The sequence below is a fragment of the Cydia splendana genome, chromosome 15 (assembly GCF_910591565.1).
Source record: "Cydia splendana chromosome 15, ilCydSple1.2, whole genome shotgun sequence".
NCBI classification, from domain to species: domain Eukaryota; kingdom Metazoa; phylum Arthropoda; class Insecta; order Lepidoptera; family Tortricidae; genus Cydia; species Cydia splendana.
In genome coordinates this window covers 9,198,038-9,225,613 of record NC_085974.1, presented here as the reverse complement: position 1 = coordinate 9,225,613, position 27,576 = coordinate 9,198,038, and the positions used below count along the sequence as shown (strand labels likewise).

General features: G+C 35.9%; 1 protein-coding gene across 9 annotated transcripts in view; it reads right to left on the bottom strand.

The window, feature by feature from the left end:
• The window catches only part of LOC134797524 (rap1 GTPase-activating protein 1), a 432,711-nt gene that overhangs the window by 31,026 nt on the left and 374,109 nt on the right, over window positions 1–27,576 (bottom strand). For 7 of the 9 annotated variants that reach the window (XM_063769789.1, XM_063769788.1, XM_063769787.1 and 4 more), the window contains one exon: window positions 20,983–21,015. The exons of the other annotated variants lie outside the window; for them this stretch is intronic. In XM_063769789.1, the coding sequence (XP_063625859.1) occupies window positions 20,983–21,015 (33 nt within the window). The remainder of the gene's footprint in view (window positions 1–20,982; window positions 21,016–27,576) is intronic. 9 annotated transcript variants of the gene reach the window in all.

The following is a 27,576-nucleotide window of genomic DNA, read 5'->3' as shown; positions in this document are numbered from 1 at the left end:
TATTAAGAATTTGAACGCTTATGAATGGATTGTTGACAATTTGATAAACATATTCTTATTTGTTGTACACTATTTACAAGTTTATGCAAAGTAGGTTACAAACAAGCAAATGTTATCCATGAATGAAACTAAAGAATTACGCCACCACATTGACAAATGCCAACGATTCTAAAGAGGTCGCAAGGAATACCAAAATAATGAAAGTAGTTAAAATATTTTAAGGGACTGTGCTTAAACCAATATAGAGAATAGCATTTAATAAACTCAAGCTTTCAAAAGACATGCAAATGAAGTCGCGAAGCATTCAAACGAAGAACAAAGGTCGCTTTCATCTGTCATCGGTTGGCACGCGCGTAAACCTTTCGGTTTTGAATGTCCTGAAACTAGGTGAGGTTGTTGACGGCGGGGCATTATTATCATAATTCATAACGTACAGTGAAAACGTTTACTGGTTGCTGATAGTGTCAGTCATTGGTAACTTTGTTCCGTGCCCCTTTTAAGTAAGTAATACATGTGTATATTGTGTGCTTTGGAAATTTAGACATTTTGAATGTTGCCTCTCACGATTACGAATTGATTTTGATTAAAACTATCACTAAATTTACGAATTGTAAACCATTTCATTTTTAAACCGGCACTAATTTAGGACAGATTGTTTTCGTTTAAATTAAATCTCTTAATTCTCGATAGAACACCAGAGTCTATAAAATAAATTATAATACAACAGTAGGTTATGAAACAAGATAAGCAAATTGCTGCTAAAACACACGAAATTAATTTGCATGAAATGCATACGACAAAGCGAACGGGGGTTAAAAAATCAAAAAACTTATAACAAGGCTACAATAGATTCTCTAACCGTTCTCTCAACTCCCTTAAATGTTCTTACACCGAGTCTTTTTACACAAAATCGTATGTGACGAAATTATACCAAAGAGATACGTTTTTTTTTCAACAGGATATCATTGTTCATCGGTTGTAACAATATTGCCGCGGCGTTTACTCGTTTCAGACATGAAGGTGTCTGTGGAGTGGGGCTCGGAGTTTCATGCCATTGCCATGAATTATAACTTTAGCAATTTTAAGAATAAGCAAACCTATAAAAGAGTGCCAAATACAAGTATACAAGCCTTCTTACCCTTTTTTTTTCAAAACAAACTATAATAAATATGGTGGTGAACAGTATATTATAAACCGTTGTAAAAATATTTACGTAGATATTAAGATTTACTCTGAATGTGCTCAATTTTGCTGTCTCCTCGGCAGCCACTTCTAGTTTGAATTGTAACATTTATTTCAGCAACAAAGACTGAATGAATGGAGCAGTTGAAGCAACGTTTCGGATTTATCTGGGCTCGTTTGTTTGTCTTCAAAATAGGATTATCTTAACGTTTTGTCGGGGAGATGTTATTACGAGTATTTCACTAAATATTGTCAGATATTACCCGCAACGAAAAAGATAAATTTAAGAAAATTCTTTTTTTCGTTTGTAATTATTACTTTAACATAGCTTCCCCGCAAGTCAAGAACACTAAAGCGCTATTTTATTAGTAAGGCATGGTATGACAAACAGAAATCAAACATAAAACATAAAATTAAGGCCTAAAAATCCGATTTAGGTAGTTATACCAAAATAACACGTTGATGCATCGAATTTTTACGTCCTTCTATAGCTCGGTTCTATAGGGTCTGTATTGTTTCCCAAATAGTTTTAAGTCATAATGTATTGTTTGTCCGAATTTTCGTTAGTCATAATTGGTTTTTCTCAGAAACGCGTAAGTTTTCAGGATTGCCATAAAACAAACCTAACCTAACCTATCTATAGAATAACCTTACGAAAATCCTGAAAAGTTAACGGTTTCAGTTTTATGACTAACGATAATATGACAAACAATACATTATGACTTAAAACTTTATGGGAAACAAAGGGACCCCTTTCTATATTCGAAACAGGAAAAATAGATGAGCACCTATATAAACCGTGTATAAATAATAATCCATATTTCTTAATATCTTGTCTGGAAATACATTATATCCCGGCGTCGGATTTGATTGAAGTACAATTTCCAAAGGTGTTGTAAATACGAGAACTCGAGCTTTTCCTAGATCCCGCCGTGATTGCGTTTATCGGAGCGTTAAATGAGCGTTGCAACCTTAATCAGCTTGCTCTCTTTTTTTAATTCCACTCCAGTAACACTGTTTACTTGCTTATCAAACAAATCTTTAAACAGTAAAACATTCATTCTCAGCGTAAAAATCTTCTTGGCCTGGCAAGTCTATATCTACTTGGCCTGCAACCCTTCGTTTCCCGGCTATATAGTAATTTACTATACTTAATAGATTCACAAACGTTATTGTTTCAACACTTACCACATCATCTATCAAGTTTCAAAATACTTGATATGTACAAATATTGTAATGCGTTTTATCTCGATGTGTTATTATTAACAAAAAGTCATTGTTTACAAACCGGGCTAATTAGTAGTTAGGAGGAAATTGGCTATTGTTTGGCGCCGACGTGGAAATATGTTCTATTCTCCATGCTGGAGCCACTCCTCCTCAAGATGCTATCGAAATATTCAACGATACACGTGTTGGTGGTATACTAGTACAGTCAACAACAGAGCTATGAATACAGGCAAAGTGCCAAAAATATGTATACACGACCTTAATGTACAGGCAACTACTTTGCCTGTATTCATAGCTCTGTTGTTGACTGTACAGTCGGAGCCCTTGCTTTAATATACCTACAGGCCACCCACCTAGGTATTCGCTTAATATATATGCCTGGATACTAAAAAGAGGAATTATTAGTAGAGAATAAAAAACAGGGTACACATTTTAGTGGATTCATATTATAATAAATTTACAAAATGTATCAGTTTTCTTTGCTCTGAAGTGTATTTGTAGGTAGTGCTGTATTTAATAAATATGAGTGGAAAACAAGGCCAAGTTGAAGTTAAAATCGTCACTGAAATTGAGGGAAGCACGCGAGCGGATGCATGAAATATCGACTAGATACGGACTAGTGGTTTTTAATTAGGAATTACATTGACATACTTGTATAAATATATGTTTTACTGGAACATACAATGTTACAGAAAACCAAAATGATCAGGGCAAATTAGATAATGTCTAGAATGTCACTTACAATGCGCCCACGCTTCCCGCCCGGGCGCCACATAATTTACGACTTCCAAAGAATGCAGTAATGTACACAACACTAGGTACTTAATATAAATTCACGATAAGTATAACGAGCGCACTAATTGTTATAATGTACTACAGAGTTTGACATTTAAATTTAGGAATTGAAAATGTTTGTGTGTATTAACCAACCATAAGTGACATTTCGTCAACCAGAAATGTCACTTATGACACTGACATATCATATCTAAAACAATTCCAAATCTTCATAACATATCCTGTTACCACAGTCAAATACGCCTCCTAGCATGATGGCAACTCACTCTATTACAATTAAACTATATCTATTTATTTGCCGCTCCCGTATTGGCTTACACAACCACGAAAAACGTTGTCTCCCTACCTGACACAGGGTTTGCAATCCGGATCCGAAATGTATGAAATTATCCGGATCTGGATCCGGATCCGCGGATCTTCCCATACATTTCGGATCCGTAGTGCAAACCCTACTGACACTGCTTGTATAGTCTGTAATAGACTCGAAGGCTAATGATGATATCTGAACTTTAACCAGTCGGCGCCAAAGTCAAAAAGTACTTATAAATATTCCCATGAAAGGTCTTTAACGAATGCTTGCGCAACACAACAAATGCGTTCGCATTATATACGCACTTGCGTCAGTTTATCCTTAGCGCAATGTACCGTGTGATCTTCTTTGTTTGTTTGTTTTCTACGAACTTCGGCTCGAATGCTGCAGTAAACGTTTACGAAACTTCCAAAACAAAGGGACCATATGGATAGCAAGGGGTTTCAGCATCGCAATCAAATATTAAACTGTGTGGTAGCCGTGTGGTTCCGGTGTGCGACTTTAAAACCGGAGGTTGTGGGTATCCTGGCTTGTAACTTATATATATAACTTATAACTTTTCGGGCAAGTTAAACTTTGTACGAAAACCTATATACCTAAGCAAAATACAAATTGATGTAGGACATGTCAAGTCTACTCGAGCTGGGCACCGCGTGGGGTTAGACCCTTTTTGAATAATTAGTAAGTATGTATGTGAGGCCTGTATCATATCATATTTCATACTAACGTAGGCACTAGTTCGTGGTGCAAGTGCATTATCATGTTGAGTGAATGCATATCAGAGCCTTTACTATATCGATTGTGGTCAGAACACTCAAGCACCTTAGCAAGCGTTTTCAAACCACAGAAGCGAATTTAATACCCTTATCAGTATCACCGAAAATATTATATTGCCGGTAATATACAAGTAGATAGTCTAAACGTGGAATGCTTTAATAAGCTAGACTTCATATTACAGTAATGCTGCCAAGATACTAGATCGTTCTGGTTGGGTTTATTAATTCATAACGTCGACGGCAACCCCCAGTACGAGTTTCAATCGCGCGGTATAATACCTATACGAATATACCTAATATTACGTTGTTTTACTGTATAAGTAAGTATACATACTCCTGAATATGCATTTAGGTTTAGGAGTTCATTGACATAAATTTATCAATCGCTTGATAATTTTTATCGTATACATTAAAAACGGATTGGAATCACCCTTTTAATTTGTTTTATGCGCTATTTCATAACAAGAGCAATTTCTTGTCTAGATTACGGGTTAAGCCAACAATATCATAAGCAAATGTTACGGCTTGATTAGCTCGTGCCAACAAAGGCGCATCAACCTCATTACGCGTTGAATGGAGCCACAACACACGTTTGCTCTCAGTGCTTATTAATTCCTAATTACTATATACGCTTTGTAGCGCATTGTACGCGGACTTGGCCGAATTAGACGCATCATTTCTTACGTACATGTACTTTCTCCGCAACAATTACCATTCGCTTGCTACTCTTGCTAGTAGGATACCTGGCACGTTCGGGTTGGTCGCTTTCCCGCATGTATTTTATATAGCAAATACTAAACATTTAGATTGTGGTAGCCGTTTGTAAAGCATTTTATAAACACTATTATCCAACGAAGTCGGGGGAGAAAAACTAGTTCTAAATAAAAAAAAAAACATTTATCGGCTCAATTCGAAATTTAAGATAGGTACGTCAATTAAGAAATCTAGAAACGATATGGATTAGATGTGTCAGTGTCAAAAGTAAGATTTTTGTTTGGAGAAACGTATCATAAAGTTCGAATCGGGCAGTAAGGACTTAGGTACTTCACAATTTACGAAATATTTCTAGATGATCGCCAATCAAATTCATCGAGTTTCCACTCTTTGTGTCGTTTCAAGGAGTTCACCGAATAAGTTCCAAAGAAATAAAAACATTAAGAAATTGTTAGCTCCTTTGAACTTAATTAAAGACTTCTAATGACGTCAAACAGTTTTACAAGTTATTTTTATTAAAAACTTGTGTGGCTTTGGAAACCCAGGAAAAACGACAAGTCTTCATCAATTTCCAACAAAGCTCAAAAAATTACTGACGAAATAAAAAGAAACAAAAACTTATTTAGATCGGAATTCTACCTCGTTTACTTACGTTCTCAGCACATGCTCCCATTATCCCCTTTATCACGATATGCACATTTGTTGCATAAGGCTAAGAGCAAAACAAAACGGTGTTGCAACTGCGCCCTGGCGCCCTGCATTCAAGTGGTATCAGAGTGAGCATGAGCGCATCTGCCTTGCGTAGGCCTCGTATTCCGTTTGCATAATGTGCATGAAAGTTGTAAGACGTCGCACGTGTTACTTGTATTAAATTTGTATAAAAGCTACAAGCTAAACATATGTGTCGTTTCCAAGCAATAAGTCTCACTTTGTCGCTTACCATAAGGACGCTTTGACAGCTTATTCGTATAAAAATACAAGCAAATCTCGTCTTTATGGCATGCGACAATGTGGAATCATTTACTTAATATTGCAGATATAAAATAGTGCAGGTAGGTTACTAGATGGTAGGTACGAGTATCTAATACCTACATATAAAATACTTTGTATCAAGCCTTTAATCATCTTACTACCCTTTATATGACAGTTGAATTTGAGATAAAAAAACAGAAAAAGGTAGCGATGGCGATGGTGCAACTGTGTTACATTTAAAACTCTACTCAACGGTGGGAATTAGCCAATCCAATGTTGTTAAAGAAAGTGTCATCGGAAAGGTAATGGATATTACATATAAACGCAATTGTACCGCAATGTTTGTGATTTTAAGTATTTTTAATAGCGAGCCACTTAGAGGAATTTAAAAGATCTCATCTAGTCGGTCAACAATGTGTGTCACATAACTGTATCTGTCGTGGAACTCGTGGACAACCTGTTACTGTGGCTTTTTCTGTTACAAACATTTTGTACACATTATGTTAATCCGCATAATGTGTTTGTAGAGCTCTAAACACCATTTAACAAATTTTATACATTTCAAATTGACACCTGTCGGTTTCTTGTTAAACGGGTTTTACTTATTTGAAAAATATAGAATACCAAAATCACCGATCTCTCCTGGGATACACGTATTTAGTAGGTACATATTTAAGTCAGGCATGGTAAATCGTACATCCCTAGACTTTCCTACATTCATAATGGTATTTACGAGGAGCACGGTGCATGCGAAATTAGCACCGCTGCATTTTTGTGCAGTACAATGATGCAATCCCGGAGTCGGGCTTTGTGTAGGCACCCTCATTCACGGTCGGGAACTTTTTGAATAAAGCCAGATTCGCCTGTAGACGTGTCTCGAAAGTGGTTCATTGCATGACGTAACATGTTGGAATTTCAGAACTAATTATAAACAAACATGTGAAATAATGATGGGAAAATCCTTGTACATGTTTTCCTGAATGACACAATCCTGAAAAGAATTTCTATTTTAAGGATGTATTTACATTTTGTACAGGGTAAAACAAAAAGTAGGTAATTGCGAAACTACACAACAGGACAGGATAAGGATCATCTTGAATGAGGAAATGCACATTATGACCTATTTCCATTCGTGCCCGAATGTGTTGCTTCTTTCATGAAAATTCTTTTGATGTTTTGTAGAGTTTTTTTACGTCGAATTTGAACGCGAGTAGCGATTCAATTTCCAATACTGAAATGGAAAATTGGTGGTTTGTTATGTAAAAACAAAAGCGTGGCAATCATCCGACATCAATCTGCCGCTGAAATTGTTGAAAACCAATCTAAAACAACAGGCTAAATCAAAAATCCAATGTTGTCTGGTTTCCATCTCTCAAATTAACAGCTTGCTCGATAATACCTCTAGAGTCTAGCAGTAAAACTTAATTGACTCGATTGTTTTGTCTAGAGACCTGGTTTCTAATTTCAGTATTTATTGCAAAATAAAATAAAGCCAATGGAAAGGAGAAATTCCGAAGACAATAGAAAACAACAACATTAGCGTTAAGTATTTTAAATACCGGCGCGTGCTTTCCCTCTTAGCATGTCTTGTCTGTTGAAAATATCACCGTTCGTTTATCTTAAAACGAAACAAGTGTAAGTATATTTAACAATTCAGAGCATTTTGTAATCAACAACTAAATATTTTCGCAAATGTACGCACATTGCCAACTTTCAAGTAACTCGAGTCGAAAGTCTTTTATGTACGAAAGAAATAAATGACAATAAATAGGTACGTAAAAAAGTAAGTTGGTGTAAGTAAAAAATGTACGTTTTAACGGTGGATTTCACGGACATGCCAATTGCACAAGTGGCAAAACATGAATATTTACTTAATCGCGCATTAAGCTACCGATAAAATGCTGCCTGTGTGCATAATGCTGTCGATTTGTCAAAATCCTCCACAATCGCACGCTTTTACGCGCTGCATTTCCACACTTAACTACAGAAACGTCGTATCTGACATTACCGCCTTTAGTAACACTAACATTACTCTAGTGGTGCCCTGATTTTGCTTCGGAATCGACCATACAAATTAGCTTTGAGTGCCAGAGGCGTTTGCGTGAGAAACAAATGCTTTTCACAGTAGTGCGGAATCGCCGTTCGTCCAACTCATTTACATTTCAAATTTCTAAACCCTAATGGGCGGAACTGTTCCCATGGTTTTTGTTACCTTCTGTACGTTTAATGACCATAATTTATCATATTATTTAATGTGGTGCAATTATTATGTAAGAAGAGTTAATATATTGGAAAATTATTCATATTAGCATAACTACAGTTTTTCCACGAAGGTTGATCATAGTTTTATATTGGTTATTTTAGATACATAAGAACTTTTAGAAAACTAGTTAAAAGAAGCAGTTGAAAGCATTAGTAAAAGTTGCAAAACTTTCATATGTGCTTTATATTTAATAACAGATATCTAGTATTTCTCCAGAGATAAAGTTTAAATCGTTTAATTTTAAAATACATGTTATTTTCTCTTCACTCGACAGTAGGAAGCGCAGTTCTATACTTCGCGTAGATCTGATCTCTAAGCCAAGCGGGATAATGACTAAGATTGCGTGTACATAGTGGAAATAATTCTGCATTGCTCGGGGCAGGCAAGTATTGGGATCGAATTGCTGACTATGCCGAATCAAAACCTGGAAAGCGACAAAGCTTACGATCGTCATACCATTACGCATGGTACTATTTTTTTTTTTCATTTATCATAAAAAAGCTTCTTAATTGAAAATCGAGTAGCTTAAACTTCCAGTTGGAATAGGAAAGTCTGCAGAGGAACATTTTTTAGTAAATTAATCTACTTAAAATGGGATCTGAATGAATCAGTTATACACAGTTACGCACTACAGTAAACACTGGTATAGAAAATGTGATAAAAAATATAATATATAAATTTGAGTTTAGTATTTTATGCTAAGATTAGCATTTTTACATGTAAATGAAAACAAATTCCAAAAAATTGCAGCCTGACTGTTAAATTTTTTAATTCATCTATTTCTTTTTAGGTTTCTTATGAGACAATCTATTTGGCGAATAAAGAGTTTATTCATAATTAGATGAAACTCCTTTCCGGTTTACGATAAAACCGCTATTTACATAAAACACATGCCGAGTGGTATCCTCTTTGAGACAACAAGTTACAAAACTATGTCATATAGAGGTTTAATATCTGTTAATTTTAAGGTTGTTTCAAATAAATTATTTTCATTTCATTTCAAGGTTACAAAACCTTAAAGCCAGTTACCAGGTTTTGATCCATAGAGACACGGATCGCGGGTATATCTAGGTCGTGGGATTGGATCTCGGAGACACACGGCTCGGCCTCACGAGACATGCAAATGTATGGGATTGTTCCCGCCATGTTTACGCCATGCTCTAATGGGTGCGTGTCCATTATGCTCATTATTTCTAATTGAGACATGCGAATAAAGAAACAGTCTCACGAGTCCAGCAAAAAATATGTGTGGCTTTCTAAATATGAAAAGAGTTATCTGAAAATGTAACAGGTAATTGCTGTAGGTAACTTGGGTATTTTTTTGGGTTGATAAAAAATAAACGGAAGAGTAACACAAATAACTAAACTTTTTAATTTAAGGGGCCCACTGATTAACAGTCCGCCGGACGGTATCGGCCTGACAGTTAGAACAAAATTTTGACAGATCCGAACAACTGACAGGCCAATACCGTCCGACTGACTGTTAATCAGTGGGCCCCTTTAAACATCAAAAACACGTAAGTATATAATCGTAGGGTACTTTTTTTTTTTCAAATAATGAAGCTAAAGTGTCATTCTATGCAACTTGCTAACTATGTAAACAAACCGCCATATTGAAACTGTCAAAAATGATGAATTTACCAGGGACTTTTGTTTACATAGTTAGCGAGTTCCATAGAATGACACTTTAAGTATGTATTTGATTTGTTTCTGTGAGCTCTACTGGTTGTTTTAAAGTTCTATTTCTATTCCTATTCAAAGTCTAAGAAAACGCAAATATAAAATGACGAATGCCTATAAAAGATTGTACTCAACACCATTCCGTACGTTTTCAATCCCGACAATAGGTTCAATCCGAGGCCCGATTCATTATGCAAGTGTAGTAACCCAGAAGCGGCATTCTAACATGCAAGTTAATATCGATTCCATTTAAATTCGACGCCACTCGCAATGCATCGCGCTCGTACTTGTATATCGGTGCAAGCGAGATGCGCAGCAAGTGGTGTCCAAATGAAATAAATTTGTTAAGTTCGAATGAATCTCCAGGGCAACCGTTCTCAATGGAGTTTAAGGAACAGGTTTAGTGCAGTTTCATTAAGCTCTCGATTATTCATCGAGACGGAACGGCGTCTCCTAGTAGCTGGCTAATATGGAAAGCGGTGCATAAAGATTAACTTGTACCAGAGTGTCGCTTAAGGTGACGTTCCATTTCCAACGACAGCTCCAACCACCGTCACGACGTTACTGTCAATTGTGGCATTGTCATTCATTTTACTATGCAAATTGACAGTAACACCAACGAGTCGCCACGGTTCCCCTATCTTTGGCATAATTTTTTTTGTAATAATTCTATTGTGCATAATACCTTTAAGCATAATATACTGTTAGCATAAACTCACTTGGTACTGGATTGTTGCGCATACATACTCTACGCATAATTTTTATTGATCGAAGTATCTTTTGGCATAAATTTAATGTCCGAATCGAGACCTGGTATCTGTTTCATTTCGCATAATTTTATTTGTAATAATTTGTTTTTGCATAATTCGCCATTAAGCATAAAGTACTACAAGCATAAAATCTTATGGCATAGAAATGTTTTGCATACTTGCAAGAATCATATATGTTGTAGGCCGAATATTTTTTGGCGGAAATTAATTCGCCAAATTTTTCCCAATTCGCATCTATTATTTTCTCATAATTTCATTTCTGGCAACAGTTTGTTTTCGTGGGGTCGCAGTTCTAACCTAACCTAACCCACTTTTCTGGCAACAGTTTGTTTTCGTGGGGTCGCAGTTCTAACCTAACCTAACCCACTTTTCAGGCAACAGTTTGTTTTCGTGGGGTCGCAGTTCTAACCTAACCTAACCCACTTTTCAGGCAACAGTTTGTTTTCGTGGGGTCGCAGTTCTAACCTAACCTAACCCACTTTTCTGGCAACAGTCTTTTTTCGTGGGGTCGCAGTTCTAACCTAACCTAACCCACTTTTCAGGCAACAGTTCGTTTTCGTGGGGTTCCAGTTCTAACCTAACCTAACCCACTTTTCAGGCAACAGTTTGTTTTCGTGGGGTCGCAGTTCTAACCTAACCTAACCCACTTTTCTGGCAACAGTTCGTTTTCTTGGGGGTCGCAGTTCTATTCTAACCTAACCCACTTTTCAGACAACAGTTCGATTTCTTGGGGGACGCAGTTTTAACCTAACCTAACCCACTTTTCTGGCAACAGTTTGTTTTCGTGGGGTCGCAGTTCTAACCTAACCTAACCCACTTTTCAGGCAACAGTTTGTTTTCGTGGGGTCGCAGTTCTAACCTAACCTAACCCACTTTTCAGGCAACAGTTTCTTTTCGTGGGGTCGCAGTTCTAACCTAACCTAACCCACTTTTCTGGCAACAGTTTTTTTTCGTGGGGTCGCAGTTCTAACCTAACCCACTTTTCAGGCAACAGTTCGTTTTCGTGGGGTTCCAGTTCTAACCTAACCTAACCCACTTTTCAGGCAACAGTTTGTTTTCGTGGGGTCGCAGTTCTAACCTAACCTAACCCACTTTTCTGGCAACAGTTCGTTTTCTTGGGGGTCGCAGTTCTAACCTAACCTAACCCACTTTTCAGACAACAGTTCGATTTCTTGGGGGACGCAGTTTTAACCTAACCTAACCCACTTTTCTGGCAACAGTTTGTTTTCGTGGGGTCGCAGTTCTAACCTAACCTAACCCACTTTTCAGGCAACAGTTTGTTTTCGTGGGGTCGCAGTTCTAACCTAACCTAACCCACTTTTCAGGCAACAGTTTGTTTTCGTGGGGTCGCAGTTCTAACCTAGCCTAACCCACTTTTCTGGCAACAGTTTGTTTTCGTGGGGTCGCAGTTCTCACCTAACCTAACCCACTTTTCTGGCAAGTTTGTTTTCGTGGGGTCGTAGTTCTAACCTAACCTAACCCACTTTTCAGGCAACAGTTCGTTTTCGTGGGGTTCCAGTTCTAACCTAACCTAACCCACTTTTCAGGCAACAGTTTGTTTTCGTGGGGTCGCCGTTGTAACCTAACCTAACCCACTTTTCAGACAACAGTTCGTTTTCTTGGGGGACGCAGTTTTAACCTAACCTAACCCACTTTTCTGGCAACAGTTTGTTTTCGTTTGTTTTGTGAGCTAAAAATATGTATACATCCAAAATGCCAATAATATGTTCCCACCCAAAGTTACAATACAATACAAAAATATATATTTTTTTTACGAATCATAACCGTAGGCAGAGCTTTTAGTTACGGCTCTGCGTTAATGAGTCAGTCAGCTACATATTTAGGTGTTTTATGCATTGTTAAATATAAATTAGACTTGGATTTTATACAATCTGACGCTTTCTTTAATTTTAACATTCGTCGAAAAACATTCTGCCAAATGTAGCTTATGACAGATGGGTTTTAGGTCATACAAGTTATACCAAATAGAAAGAATCTAAATACGTTTTCTTCGATGTAAATATTCGCCTAAATCCTATTATGCTAAACAGATTATGAAAATCACATTTCGGACATTTAAACAAATGCAAAATAAAATTATTCGTATCAAAATTCGGCCATGATAGTAGTAGTCTATTTAAGATTCGGACTTGGAAACATTCGGGCTATTGCATATTATACAAACTGAAGCTTTCTGCAAATTTAACATTCGTCGAAAAATATTTCTGCCAAATAGGTTATGCCAGATGCGTTTCGGGTCACGGAAGTTATGCCAAATAGACGGAACCCAGTCGCCACAGCAGTGCAGCTGTCGTTGGAAACGGAACGTCACCTTTACCTAACGCTACTGTTTTATTGATTCTGAAAATAACAGCACCGAATGCGTGAGAGAATATCACAAATACCCTCAGAGAGAAGTATGATATGACATTTTATAGATACCTAAGTAATATAATATTATTAAACCAATAAAATGTTATACGCATAACGGAATCTACTCTTATTCTGCAAAGGAAGTATTTACTATTCTGCAAGGACAATGCAACGCGTGACATAAAGTAGGTTATTATTATTCAATATTTTGCTTGATTATATCTATCAAAAATAAATATCTTACCGGCAAAACAACTATCTAGACATCCAAGCTGTTTTAGTAAACTTTCCTTTGACCAAGTTTGTTAAATATTCTATCGAATGTGTCTATAAAACTTCAATTTGCCGTCAACTGTTTGGCTTTTAAACTGTTGACAATACTTCAAAGCAAACTTCTTTTATATTTAATAGCGGTATCAAAGCTAGTCCTGAGGCTGTGTGCAAAAATCGGTTGGAGTTACAAAGCGTTTTGACAGGAGACATCGAGGCTTTGAGCTTCGGATAGGGATCACCATTGGGTCCGTACAAGAGACAGTGGGTACAGTCAGCAGCAGAAACAGCTACACGAATAAAATAAAATAAAAATTACACAACCCGATAAACAATCACATCCCCTAAAATGTAAGTAAAAACTGTTAAGGGCCTTAAGTTCATTATGATAAAGTAGATATATTATTAATATGTAGTATATTTTAACCAAAGCGTTGTTTCGACACAAGACCCCATAACTAAGTGATTTTAATAAAAAAGTAGACGACTGCAGTTTTTACAGAAATAAACCAATAAGACCCCCATTTAAACAAGTTAGAGTCGGACCAAAAAAGTCTGCAGCGGATTTGATAGCCCTCTCAGTGCAAGTGTCATTTATACGTCATAATTTCATAGAAGTTTGACGTTTAAAATAACACTTCCACTGTGTGGGCTATCAAATCCGCTGCAGACTATTCTTGGTCTGACTCTAAATAATTTACCTACTTATATCAAAACGAATCATAACAACTCTAATAAAATTTCAGCAAATAAATATAAAATAACCACGTTGAGACAGTACGTACCTACTTCTCCCCCTTAGACGTCTAATTTAGTACGCGGGAAAGATATGTCTACTCAGTTAGTAACCCTAAACTCAATAAATTACGATGGTTTTTAAAATTACCAGCGGAAGGTGCCGCAGAATGTCGCCGTCTAGCGATTATCAAGTTACCGGCGAGAAACGCCCAGTCTACAGCGCTTGCTACACGAATAAGGCATTTATGACAATGAGAATAAGCATAACAATGCTTAGAAGCTTTTAAGAAAGTGTCATAAACATTTAAACATTACAGTTAATAAGATGGAGAAATGAAATGACAATGTTTCACGAAGAAATTGTTATGGATGCAAAAAAACTGTGTTAATTATGTACCGTATAACGTGACATGCCTGATAAAAAAGACCGGCCAAGTGCGAGTCGGACTCGCGTTTCTAGGGTTCCGTACATAAGTCCGACTCACGCTTGACTGCACATTTGTAATAGGTTTTCCTGTCATCTATAGCTAAAGAACTATTTTATGTATTTTTTACAAAATTTTAGACCCAGTAGTTTCGGAGATAATGGGGGGGAATGGTTTTGGCTATTTTCTTAAATAACTTCGACCCTATATATTTTAAAATTATAAAAAAAACATGTAGATCTTTGGGTCACTAACTTACATAAATGTGTACCAAAATTCAACTTAATTGGTCCAGTAGTTTCCGAGAAAATAGCCTGTGACAGACGGACAGACAGACAGCCGCACGAGTGATCCTATAAGGGTTACGTTTTTTCCTTTTGAGGTACGGAACCCTAAAAATAGGCTGAGTTTCGTATTTTTGTGAAATTCTAAAAACAAACCTTTCTTTTGTCTATTTTTCTTCTACTTTTTTGTACGCACTTGATTATAACTTTCTACTCTATAGTGCAAGGCTGACTAGTCTAGGCTAACGACTCGTTTGCAGGTAACCGGAAGTTATTAGCGGGTTCGCCGACCCCGCCCGCCCAAGCGCCACCCAAACAACGTTGGTACTCGCCTTTATTTATTGCCTTCATTTAAAAATCTAACCGATTAAGGAAAAGTTTAAAAACTTCCCACATTTATCTTACAATCCTTTTACTTTTAAGATGCATTTTTTGCGGATTTTGCAGATGATGACATACCTATTATTTATTAAAAGGAAGTAAATGTAATATTCACATTTGTCTTCATCATTTCCCTTAATAAACATACCTATACATACCTACATCTTCGTTCTGTCGCAGACAAACATATTATATAAGTACATGAAAATCCCTTATGAATTAAATTTAAATAAGTTTTTGGCAGAATAGATACATTCTGTGTGGAGTGGCGGGAGTGTGCATTAGACAGAGACAAGTGGCGGGAAAGAGGGGAGGCCTTTGCCCAGCAGTGAGACACACTAACAGGCTAAAAAAAAAGTTTTTGGCAAAATTTCGTTTTTGGTACAAGCTTTTATCGCTGACTGTAATTTTCTTTCGACAGACAACTAATACTCATCGAGACAATTCTAAAAACCCCAAACACAATGAGGTTGCGTTGTTTCATCACAGAGTTCCTATGGCCACCTCTTGTCTCCATCATCAGATCAGCTCGATGGTACCATAATATTGCATTGTCAACCGATTTATACATGCATGCAAAATTTCAGCTCAATCGGAAACCGTGAAGTGGATCAAATTTAACTTCCAAGATTTGATTACAGACAACGGGACAGGTGAAACTAAATAAAAGCTTGTAAAAAAGCCACACCTTGTGCTAAATGTGATCACAAGGACGACATCAAACTCAAATGGATTATATATTAATATAGGTACCTAATAATAGGGTCGATTATACCATAGGTAATGTATAGTATATTTAAGCACATAGCTTCATCCTATCAGAAGAGCTACTGAACCGCAAATGCATTAATATTGCGAGACTAAGATGCTGATACACGTACACACACGTACAAATTTCAACGCCATAACGTACATCTAGATTACAAATTCAACGTTAGAGCTTATCCTTAACGCACACACATCGTAGAGCTAACAGCGCAAATATTAAGTTGCTCGAGCTCGAGCACGTGAGAACTCGGGCCAACTCAGGCTTTTCTCGAGCACCGCACTAATTGACGACGTTATCGAGCCCTCAAGTTTCGAGCCGGAGAACTTTAGGCTTTCAAATTCCAATTTTAAACTAGAAGCGCCATAGGCGCTGCGAAGTTTCATAATATAAGGTTCCTACGTGAATGTTTATTCAAATTGTGCTGGTATTTCAACTCATATGGCTTTAGAAAAATTGAGAAAATAATTTATATTATAGCAAAAAAACCTAGCGAAATTTCGTTTAACAACAAATTTACAGTTAACAAAACGTTTATATAAATACATAGTTACATATAGGAGAAAGTTTCGTAAGCTTAACATTTTTGGGCATGCAAACCCTTACTTATATCTCCGTACAAAAATAGGTTTAATAAAATAAATAATAATAAATCTTTATTCAGAAAAACATAGCCATACATTTAACATCAGGTTAAGAATATCTTATAAAGTGAGGCTTTTTAATGACTTCTACCTGAACTAGGAAAATCCTGTGTCTCTGGTAGAGAAAAATAAATTACACGAAAGCAATCTTATGAGTTAAATTTGTGTTCAATTAGGTACTTAGGTATCAGTTTGATATGTTTACAATCTAGAATTATGGCTAAATAATGATGACTAAATTAGGATCTTATTTAGTCATAAAAATAATGTTCTTATAATAGCGGTAGGTAACAATATGAACCAGCATTCTAAGCTTGTTTTAGTACGTTTAATTCTAACCCTAATTTACCTAAATTGCGTAACTTATATTACCCACATGATAGTGCAATTATGCAGCCCGCGGATTTAGGTCAGCAGGGTCAAACTGTGTGTTTCGGCTAACTAGTTTATTTATGACCTCATTAGGCTGGCCACAGACCTACGAATTACTGTACAGTACGACCCTCGAAATCTCTGCGGGTGGCCTAGTAATGGAACGCAATGTCCCTCATATGTTTCTGAAAGGATTAGTCCTAGCGGTATTCGCATAATTCGCATTTGCGAAAATAAATGCCTATACATAGTAGCAATCATGTATAATTTAAATATATAACTAAGGGCCACTTGTACCATACCACTTATCCGGGGTTATCCGGTTAAATCTGGAGTGACCATGGTTACCAGTACAATTTGACTCTAGGTTAATGGTTTAACCGCTTAACCCTGGGTTAGAGATTGGGCAAGTGGCCTAAATTATTAAAAGTTATTTAAGTAGCTGAATAGCTGACTTATACTTGGCAGCAAATGTCAATACCATTGAATCGACTTGACTTATCAAATAGTGATGTAACCGATAATGACATACCTAATAACGCAATATTTGGTCAATAGTCAAATCAATGGAGCGGCCGCAAAAATAAATATGTTGAATATTGAGACAACGGAATGGCGCTCGAATCTCGAAATATCGTCGTTCAAATTAGTTATACATTGTAACGAGTAGTATTTAATAATGCATTATGCAACCTAGTAATTCCCGTGGATAGGTCCAGACTAAAAAAACCCGGTCAAGTGCGAGTCGGACTCGCGTTCCAAAGGTTCCGTACATTACCCAATTTTTAACAATGTATTTTTTGATGTGGAATGTGAATGAAATGTCTTTAAAAAACCCGTAGGAGTCGGATCAAAAACTAAGTACATAATTAAGTCCGACTCAAGCTTGATTGCACATTTCTAATAGGTTTTCCTGTCACCTATGTAAAGAACTAGTTTGTGTATTTTTTTCAAAATTTTAGACCCAGTAGTTCTGGAGATAAACGGGGGGGGGGGGAGGGGGATGGTCGGACAGACAGACGCACGAGTAATCCTATAAGGGTTCCGTGTTTTCCTTTTTAGGTACGGAACCCTAAAAACATCAATATTATAAACATAGATGCCAAAACGAAAAGTAATCACAAATCAAGAACAACATAACTTGGACTGCCATCAGCGAAATAACCTTAAATTTTTCGGATCCATCCGCATTAAGTTCATACTCTGTCTCTCTAAGTCTGTGTCTAAGTCAAATTTGCCAGTCGTACTATAATCGATGGATTATACTACGACAGGCAAATTTCTTATCCCGCGACCTTTATTAAAATAGCTTGTAGAAGGGAAAGGTTAATATAGAGGCTAGTAGCACAAGCCAAGGAAGTGCGTCACAATGCGTTGTAGAACAATAGCGGCGGCCTTGATTGATCGGGATACTTTTTGTAGAATTCACAGAAACTTTGGTGTCAGTTGTTGGGAATTGAAAATAGGACCGTGTACCGGCGCCAATAGGAGTCGTGACAAAAAAAAACAATGTTCTACGGGTCCTGCATTTAAACATAGGTACCAACTTCATTTGATATTAGGTAGGTACATTCATTGGAAATAAGTATATTGCAAGTAAGAAACACTGCAAATAATGTTAAATTAATATCAAACAATTTTAGACGAAATAAAATGCGGCATGCCCAAACTTTTGTCACTCTATGTCATTTCAGAGAGTAAGTTTCTAAATAGAGTTGCCACGTATACGAAGCTTTTATTCTATCTAAATGAGCAATTCTTTTAAAGCACATATTTAATAATAAATGTAACATATTTCATAAAACGCCTCTTATTTTGTTTCAGAGAATATGTAATAATATAATCAAGTTCTATATACAAGTATTATATAATAATGTTATCCTTATCAATACTATGTAGATCAAAACAAGTCACGCACATTACAATTAATAATCAAGGAACAACAGTGTTTAATGACAGTAATACATAGTGTAATTGCCCCGGACTAATATGTTTAAAGTTCCTGCTTCCTAATTACTTTGGGTTATACGTAGAGCATTTTAATAATTCATTCACAAGATAAGACATCCGCTTGAATGAAATAGAATAAGAATCTGTTATACGGATATAGGTACGGATCTAAAGATAGGTACACATAAAAAAAAAGTTAAGTGAATTTGTCAGTGACTCTATAAGTTTTTACAATTTAAGTTGTATAAGATGCACCCCTATATTTATATATATTTGACACAACGAGAACTAATTGTCCGTTAACAGTGCAGATGTTGGTAGGTACTTACTACTTAATCCTAAAGTAGTCAGCTAGTCACGCCTTTCCGTAAAACGCAAGTGCTCGCGTGGGGAGCACTTTGTCGCCCATACTTAACATGATTTTTTGTTTAAAATAATGGATAAATCAGTTTTTAATCATTTTAATGGGATAATTACCTTGATAAATGTACCGAGTTCAAGTTGGTAATCACAGTTTTTCGCCACGGGCGGCAAAATGCTCATACCGCGAGCACTCTAGGGTTAAGGGTGCTATGCCTATAAAGGCACGATTAAATAATGAGAAATAAAACTTCTTTACCGGCATTACACGCTCATATTGCTCATGTTGTTAAAACAAGCGTCCTCCGAATGAATGGGAAAGCGAGCCGAAAAATGAATGAATGGGTGTAATAAAATAGGAATAAAAATCGGCGTCGTTTTTGCCGCAATATCACGCCCGGCCCCGCTGTGCTGTATAATCTGAGATGACGTAGCGTCGACGTCGAAATTATGTGCACACTTTTGTGCCTTATTTCTATAGGAATATGGCGAAAATTGTATACATAAATTTGACGTCTGCTGTATCTACTGCCCCACTGCCTGGAGAAAATCTTATGATTATAATGAAAATGTATGTTGATATTACCCTTTATCTTTGGATGATATTAATAGATGACTCTTTACTTTGTAACGAATTCAGAATAAAATTGAAAATTATTACATTACCTAATAAATTTAATAAGGCTTGTGCTTGTGCAGTCCTAAAAAGTAAAAGTAAAGTAACTTCAGAGGAGAGTGTTAATAAATTATTTCTATTGTTTCACTCTCATTATAAAGTTCTGAAACTAAATAAACACGTTAACTTGTTTATTCAAATTAAGCTGCCTATGAAACAGCTCAAACAAAAACAAAATATATCGTCATCTTAATGCTTCAAACATAAAAATTTGAAGAGGCCTAGTCGTCAACAAAATATGTCAAACATTTATATTGTGACGCAGAAAAAAAACCGGACAAGTGCGAGTCGGACTCGCCCACCGAGGGTTCCGTACTTTTTAGTATTTGTTGTTATAGCGGCAACAGAAATACATCATCTGTGAAAATTTCAACTGTTTAGCTATCACGGTTCGTGAGATACAGCCTGGTGACAGACGGACGGACGGACAGCGGAGTCTTAGTAATAGGGTCCCGTTTTACCCTTTGGGTACGGAACCCTAAAAATGAATCGCGCTTTGTAGGTATTAAAATAATGCGCTCCAATAAAAAGCGTTCGATTGAAAAGTTTCAATAGACGCTTTCGCATGCGTGCCGCCGTTTCAGGTTTTCGATGAAAAATGCGATTCGCGGCGTTGAATGAGACCTTGGTACCTACTACGAAAAAAATTGGATCATTTATGGACAACGTATTAGCTAAGCGTACCTTTTCGCGCAACCGATTATCCAGGTTGGTATTCATGCTCTGCGATAATTTTGAAGGGCTTAAGACTATTGCTACAATCAGAATATCGGATTTATCCTCAACAAGTTACATGAGATAAATTATATTTATATTTTTAAGGCATCATCGTGTGTAGACACATCATATTTAACAATTTAATGAAGGCATATAAATAAAGAATACTGTAATATTGCTGGGTGTTACAGTGTATCAAAATTTGTTTAATAAACTTAGGCAAGCTGCGACTTCGGGCGCGAGTTAAATCTACAATTCTATTTGAATTTCAACGGTCGTTTTAAATTCAACGAGCCTTTTATGATAATTTAGTCATTTGGTGTCTGCTTAAAGTTACCTCTTTCACCGTCTCGTGGCACGTGAAAAATACCTGTAACAAATAAATTGTAACATTAGTTTAAGAACATGCGTGTCACTCCTGCTTGATAAAATCAAACTAAAACTTGCAAAATTTTCTGCAAACTAAATCATAAATAATCTAACAGTTCACGCTACCCGAATAATACCTACTTATGTGACAAATAACCTATCAGCTATTAGAAAAAGAATTTAAAACATTTGCTTTAATCTTTGTTTTAAGTGCGATTTGATAGCACGTTTCGTTGTCCTTGTAAAGAAATAAAATTTTAAATCCTCTCATAGAAACTTTCATAATAAAACTGAAACCAAATACCAAAGAATACAAAAGTAACTAGTGCAATGAATAATTTTGATGGACACAATAAAGCATTTTAAATCCGCGGACGGCGGGGAATCTATCCGGATTATGCGGAACCGCAGACTGCGACTCGAGGTTTAAAATCAGCCAGTTTAAATGTTAATTTATTTGTAACGTTTATCTCACAGCAACTATTCTGTAACTATAACTGCAATATAGCTATTCGATTAACTAGGTACCTACTTACTCGACTATTTCTGATATGGTACTTACCGGGCTACAGTGTTTATTTAGACCTCATAAGGTTTTAATATCTAAGCTATAACTTTATTTTCCATGGGTCCCGTATTATAGGATTACCTATATTACACAAAGTTAAGAAGGCAAATAATACTTATTTTCTAAACCATGCACTTAAAAATATTGATTTTCCACAAAAATCTGCGAATTACGAGGAAAGAATGCCTAGACTAAAAGTTATAAAGAAAATCATGATTGTAATCTCAGTAAGACGCATGCAAACAGTATGTGTAGTTAGTTCACCCTTTCAAGTAGGTAGAACAGCTAAGGAAAAGGTTATTTCTCGTAGAACCGTTATCGTTACCTAATTTATGCCAAGACATGAATAAATCGAAGAAAATAAAGGTGTTGGGGGAGCTTATCTGGAGAGATATTGGTACTATAAAACACCTAAAGCGCGTTCGCGGCATTTCTGTTTGAAGATAAGTGAAAAAATCTTTACGTTTATTTTATTGCGCTGGGTATAAAAAGTAAGTAATATATACCAACTTCTGATGAATAGCAGCGTTTATAGTGGAAGACTAGTAGTCGATTTCGCCTAAGATAAATAATTATTTCCAAGAAGTACAAGTAGGTCGACAGCAAAAGCATTTTGAGGACTCACAAGTCCAGAGAAGAATAATTTATGACAGACATTTAAATTAATGTTAAAATGTACATCACGAAGAGGTGTAGAAATGTTGGCCGATGTATATCCTAAAATACAAAGCTAGTATAGAATATTCGAACCTATTTCCAACTTACTACTAAAATGGAATAAAACCTGTAATATATTCAGTTTCGGAATAGGACAATAAACATCGAATTCAGTGGACTGTATTTGGAATCCGTTCAAAAGCCTGTTCTCGCCAAGAAAATAGATTTAACATATTCGGAAAAATCCTGCAACGTCCAGCACAGGTGCCCATGAGAGCTTTATGAAGCAATTTTGTAGAAAATTAGGAAAATATATAACAAGTTACGGTTTTATAGGAAATTCTTAGGTTACGAAGTAAGAAGTCAGAATAAATATCATTCAATACCCAAAATATGAAAGATTTAGTGACTGATCACTAAGTCGACCTTTTGTAATCCGGGATGTTTTTAATTAACCGAAAGCATATTTGATTTGTACAGACTTTTGCAATCATATTGGTACTAATCGTTCCTTCGTAATACAAATGTATTTAAAGTGATTAGCGTTATTAGTTTGTGGTAGGCGTAGGACAGCGGTCTACGAATGTGTTACAACATTTACTAATTTAATAAACTAAAATCTTATTGCGTCTGTTATGAACTTATGAAATGCCACTATTTATGTAAGAAAGTAACAAAGACAAAGTCTTAAAATTTTAAACATCCTGAAGTATAGTTTTTATGGATCCATGAAATAATAACTTAAGACCTTACGCAGACCTTTACCACCAAATAATCTTATGTCCCTTCCCTTTGTAAGACTCTTAGTTTTATGTGGCTAGATTTCTTATTTGGAAGATTGTTTTCTTCACCGACTTACAATAAAGCGAGCACCACACCAATCTCAGGGCTATCTCAGTAATCGCTAAAGTCGCTAAACAATCGATTGTTGGTATTGAAAACGCTCCCAAAGGCAAATCGGATCCGCCATTAAGATAACAAGGGCTGGCAATTATACTAAACGGAGCACGGATACCTAGGGTTGTTAATTCGTTGACGTAATTCTATTGATTTTTCTTAGCGTTGTTTTGATCGGCGACTTTAATACTGAAGTTGTGAGGGATTCTATTGAAAATATTAATTGCTTTGATGGTTCACAAAGGAATACTAAAGCCATTTAATAAAACACAACTGATACGGAACAGTTCAATTTAATAAAACTAAATTGGAAGCCATATAGTAGGTAACTGGCTGAAGAAAACTACGTAAGTACCAAAGTATTATTAAGAACAAGTATTAGAGTAAAACAAAAATATAATTATAACACGGAAAGCTAAGACTTTCCGAAAACTTTAGTATTATGCAAACGTTTACATAAACACTAGCGAAAGTAACGATTTTCCATTATTGAAAAGCGACAATGAAAGTGAAATTAGATAATGTTACGCCATTTATGACACTTCAAATGCTGACGCCACTGGAAGTAGAGGCAATAAAGAATTCACATCACGTCACATCCGAAATAAAATGGCGATCGTGTGCCAAAACGGACAAACAGCCAGGTTGAATTAAAATTAACGCTGTGACTGCATAGCGCACGTAAACACGACGGGATGGACTACGATTGCAGTAATGTTTGGTTGGTTAATAATCAATACGATACACCCGCAATAAAGGCGAAGAGCTCATCAAGTTCTAAATACCAGGGATCGGATATCGGTATTTTTTGTATGGGAACGAAAACGGTATTTTTTCGTTATTTGTCTACGATCTAATACATAATACGAAGGCGTTACCTAAAAACACAACTGAGTCCTACATTTCGAGAGTAAAATAATTCGAAATATATGGTTATTTCGACGTTTTTGCAAAAAACCGGTTTTGGGTTCCGATCCCTGCTAAATACAACTATTATTGTCATTGGTAATAATGGTAAGTTGCACGTACACAGTAAAAAAATATAATTTTAACCTACAATGTGAAAGAAACTACATAAAATTAACAATACCCCTAGAACATTAAAGTACGAGCGCTTGTATCTTATAGTTTATGTACCTATTTAACAGACAAAAGTTAATAAAACTTTTCCCATACAATCAAAGCAACCAAAAATCGCTTTAGACTCAAGAGTTTGGAACAAAAGTTTTGTCACAAAACACTTAAATGCCTGGAAAACAACATTAGTAGAATTCAAAAGTTCAACAATTACATAGACCAAACAAAGCCTTTGTTGCGAAAGTGTGAAACTATGTTATCTGATCTAAGTTTAAACGAGCAATATCTTGCATTGCAAGAAGCAAACATTGATAATGATAACCATAATGCGGCAGACATAGCTGTTCTCATTATGGAACATACAAACAACTTTCAGGCGAGTTTAAGGCATAGGAACATAGAGGAAGAACGGAAGTGTATAAAGAGCAGACTCAAAACTTAAATATTTCGTAGAAGAGAGAATAAACTTCTGATTTACTTTATGTAACAACAAATATGTATGTGTATTTGAATTGGATCGAATGGCTAAGGCATTTAAAGAGCAAATGACTTTCCACGACTTACATTTTCTACAGAGTAAGGTATGTATTTGAATATGATAGAAAATTAATTGCTATAAGCAAATCTGAAAAAGGGTGATTGATGGTTAATCAGATATAATTTAGATCAAAGTGTAGGTAGCCATTTTCATTGCGATTCTAAAGATGTAGTGGTTCGTAATAGAAATCAACCGCTTCATTCTAAAACTTGAACCGCTTAACTAGATCGGCGAACCCGGCTTCAGAAAAATGAAATAAAACTTTTCTATTTCCCAGCCTGCACCTGGAGACGAGAAAATAGGAAAATCTTAGCAGGCTTTGGAGTAAGCCGGCTTATATTCGGCCGTGCGGTAAATAAGATATAGCTTGGTCTTGGAAAGAATCTTTCATTAATTCCCGGTAATCTTATTGTAGGGACATTTTTTAATACGTTTATATCTGCCTAATGGGTTTATGTTTGAACTGCAGATAAGTGTATAGTTGCAGATAATTTATATTCCCTATAGACACTCATAAACAATTTGAAGCATATTTTTTTTAATTCGGAAATATGTACACTTGTAGCAAGTACCCACATTATGGATTGATTCTGTTCATAAAGTGGATATGCCCTTTTGCAGCTATATGTTATGTACACATCCACTGTTTAAAAATGTTTACATTAAGATTAACAAAACTGGATTAATTAGACTAAGAATCATCAGTTTAATGGTAAACATGTTTCTGTTAAAAATGTTAAAATGCAGGAGCATAAAAGTCAGTATTATTTCATAGAATACCATCTTACAAAGAAATTATCAAAAACACCCGCACACAAAACTATTTTGCATTACAGGTCTTTGAAAAAAAAAACTGTAAACAAATCAGAAGTAAGCACTATTTTACGAGTGCTGCCAACTTTAAAGGCGTAAAAATGTTCGGTGGCACAGGTAAATACGAAAGCGTACCCATTGCGTACATACTGAAACTCTTAAAAAACGTTACGCGACAATTACAAGTGAACGTTATTTCGTATGCAACAAGGTTGTTTTTTCGGTAACATAACAAAACGATATACGAGGTAGTGTAATTATAGCATTCGAAATGCATAGGCACACGAGTGCATTCATTAAGGTCGCCCGCAAGCCTGAACATTCAGCCCGGAAAAATGCTGGCGCGAAATAAACCATAATTTATTTTTCACCCCTTTTTGCTTTCACGACACAAACTTTAAGTAACATAAAGAATTTACGGAGTTCTGCAAAGTTTAAAATAAACGGGTTTAATATTGTTGTAATATTAACCTCGATTTGTGCGTACGTTGCTGAAAATAGTTTATAGGGAAGTTAAAATAATAGTTTATGATTTCCTTGAAAGAGTTCAGGGATTTTGCTAACGAAAGAATTTCATGAGATACCTAAGAAGATTATTCTGCTTTATACAAATATAAACCAAACCAAACCACCAACCAAATAATGACACAACCAAATAATGATACAAATGGTTGGGGTATGAACCAAAAATATCGCTCGTAAAGTCTCCTAAATATATTGTCGCTATATTTAAAGGATTGATCCCGGAAACAGCTGCAAATCAGAACGGTTCTCGTCCAAGAACCGCTCATTCATTCGCCGATAGCAATGAATCGCGTCGTTCAGTAGCTCAGTTAACTCCGTCCTCTAAAGAGTCTAAAGCGAGCAGTTTCACTCGACTGCATTCAGTATCTACTTGGTGATAGTAAACTTAGAACTCGAAACCGGGCTTTTAGATTTAAATAGAAAACATTCGTATCATATAAAATACACTTAAAAATAGTGAAGCCACGAAATAAAACGAAGCCTCGGCATATGCTGATTGAAATGATTTTTAATGATAATGAGATAGCGATACATAAAACTGTAGAGTCGACGTCAAAGATATGTTTACACTTTTGCACCTTATGCCTTTGTAATAAGGCGAAAAATGTAAACATATCTTTGACGTCGACTGTACCTACTCAAGAGCAATTCCAGATTTACGGAAGTTTCATACTTACAACTCTTACGATAGTAATCATTAATGACTTTGACTATACGAGTACATATTAGTTTGTCTAAATAAGGCCTAAAGATACATTTAGGTATACTTTGATAAATCTCTAAATTGGAATTGAAAATGGCATTGCGTCGCAAAACTTGCATGTTATGAACCCATCACGCCAAGAAAACTTTTTACACTTTTACACTTTCTTCGGCAATATCAGACGTCAAATTTGGGAACTTTAAAATAGATAAATAAATCAAATATATTTCAAAAGCGTATACAAACACGCAATGTTTCATATGAACACGGAAATTAAAACTCATAATGAACTTGTTATCTGAGCATCGAGTCACTCGTCACACTTGTCACAAATATGTCGATATGTATCAAAACGCGAGTCAAAATTGGATATTGTAATTTGACATTTATTCCATTGTAAAAAAGTCAAACGCGTTTTGATGTCTGCATGGACTTATGGAATTTCTATATGCATCGAAACAACTTTTGTTACGTGACAATTGACACGTCAATAATAAAAGAACGTGTCGATTTTACACCCGCCGCTGTTTGTCGAGCCTCACTCCAGATAACGCTAATGAATTCGGCTCTGATTGGGCCTTGATTACGTCGGTACTCTATTTAATCAAACTTGGGATAAAATAATTACACTAATCGACTTCGGGAGAAATACCTTCGTGGAATGTCATTACTCTGGATTAGTTTAACTTGAATTGCAATGCTATTATTTATTCTTGGCTAATTTTAATACGTAACAAGTGAAAGTCAAACAAGAATAATTAAAAAAACAACGCTAAAACTTTTT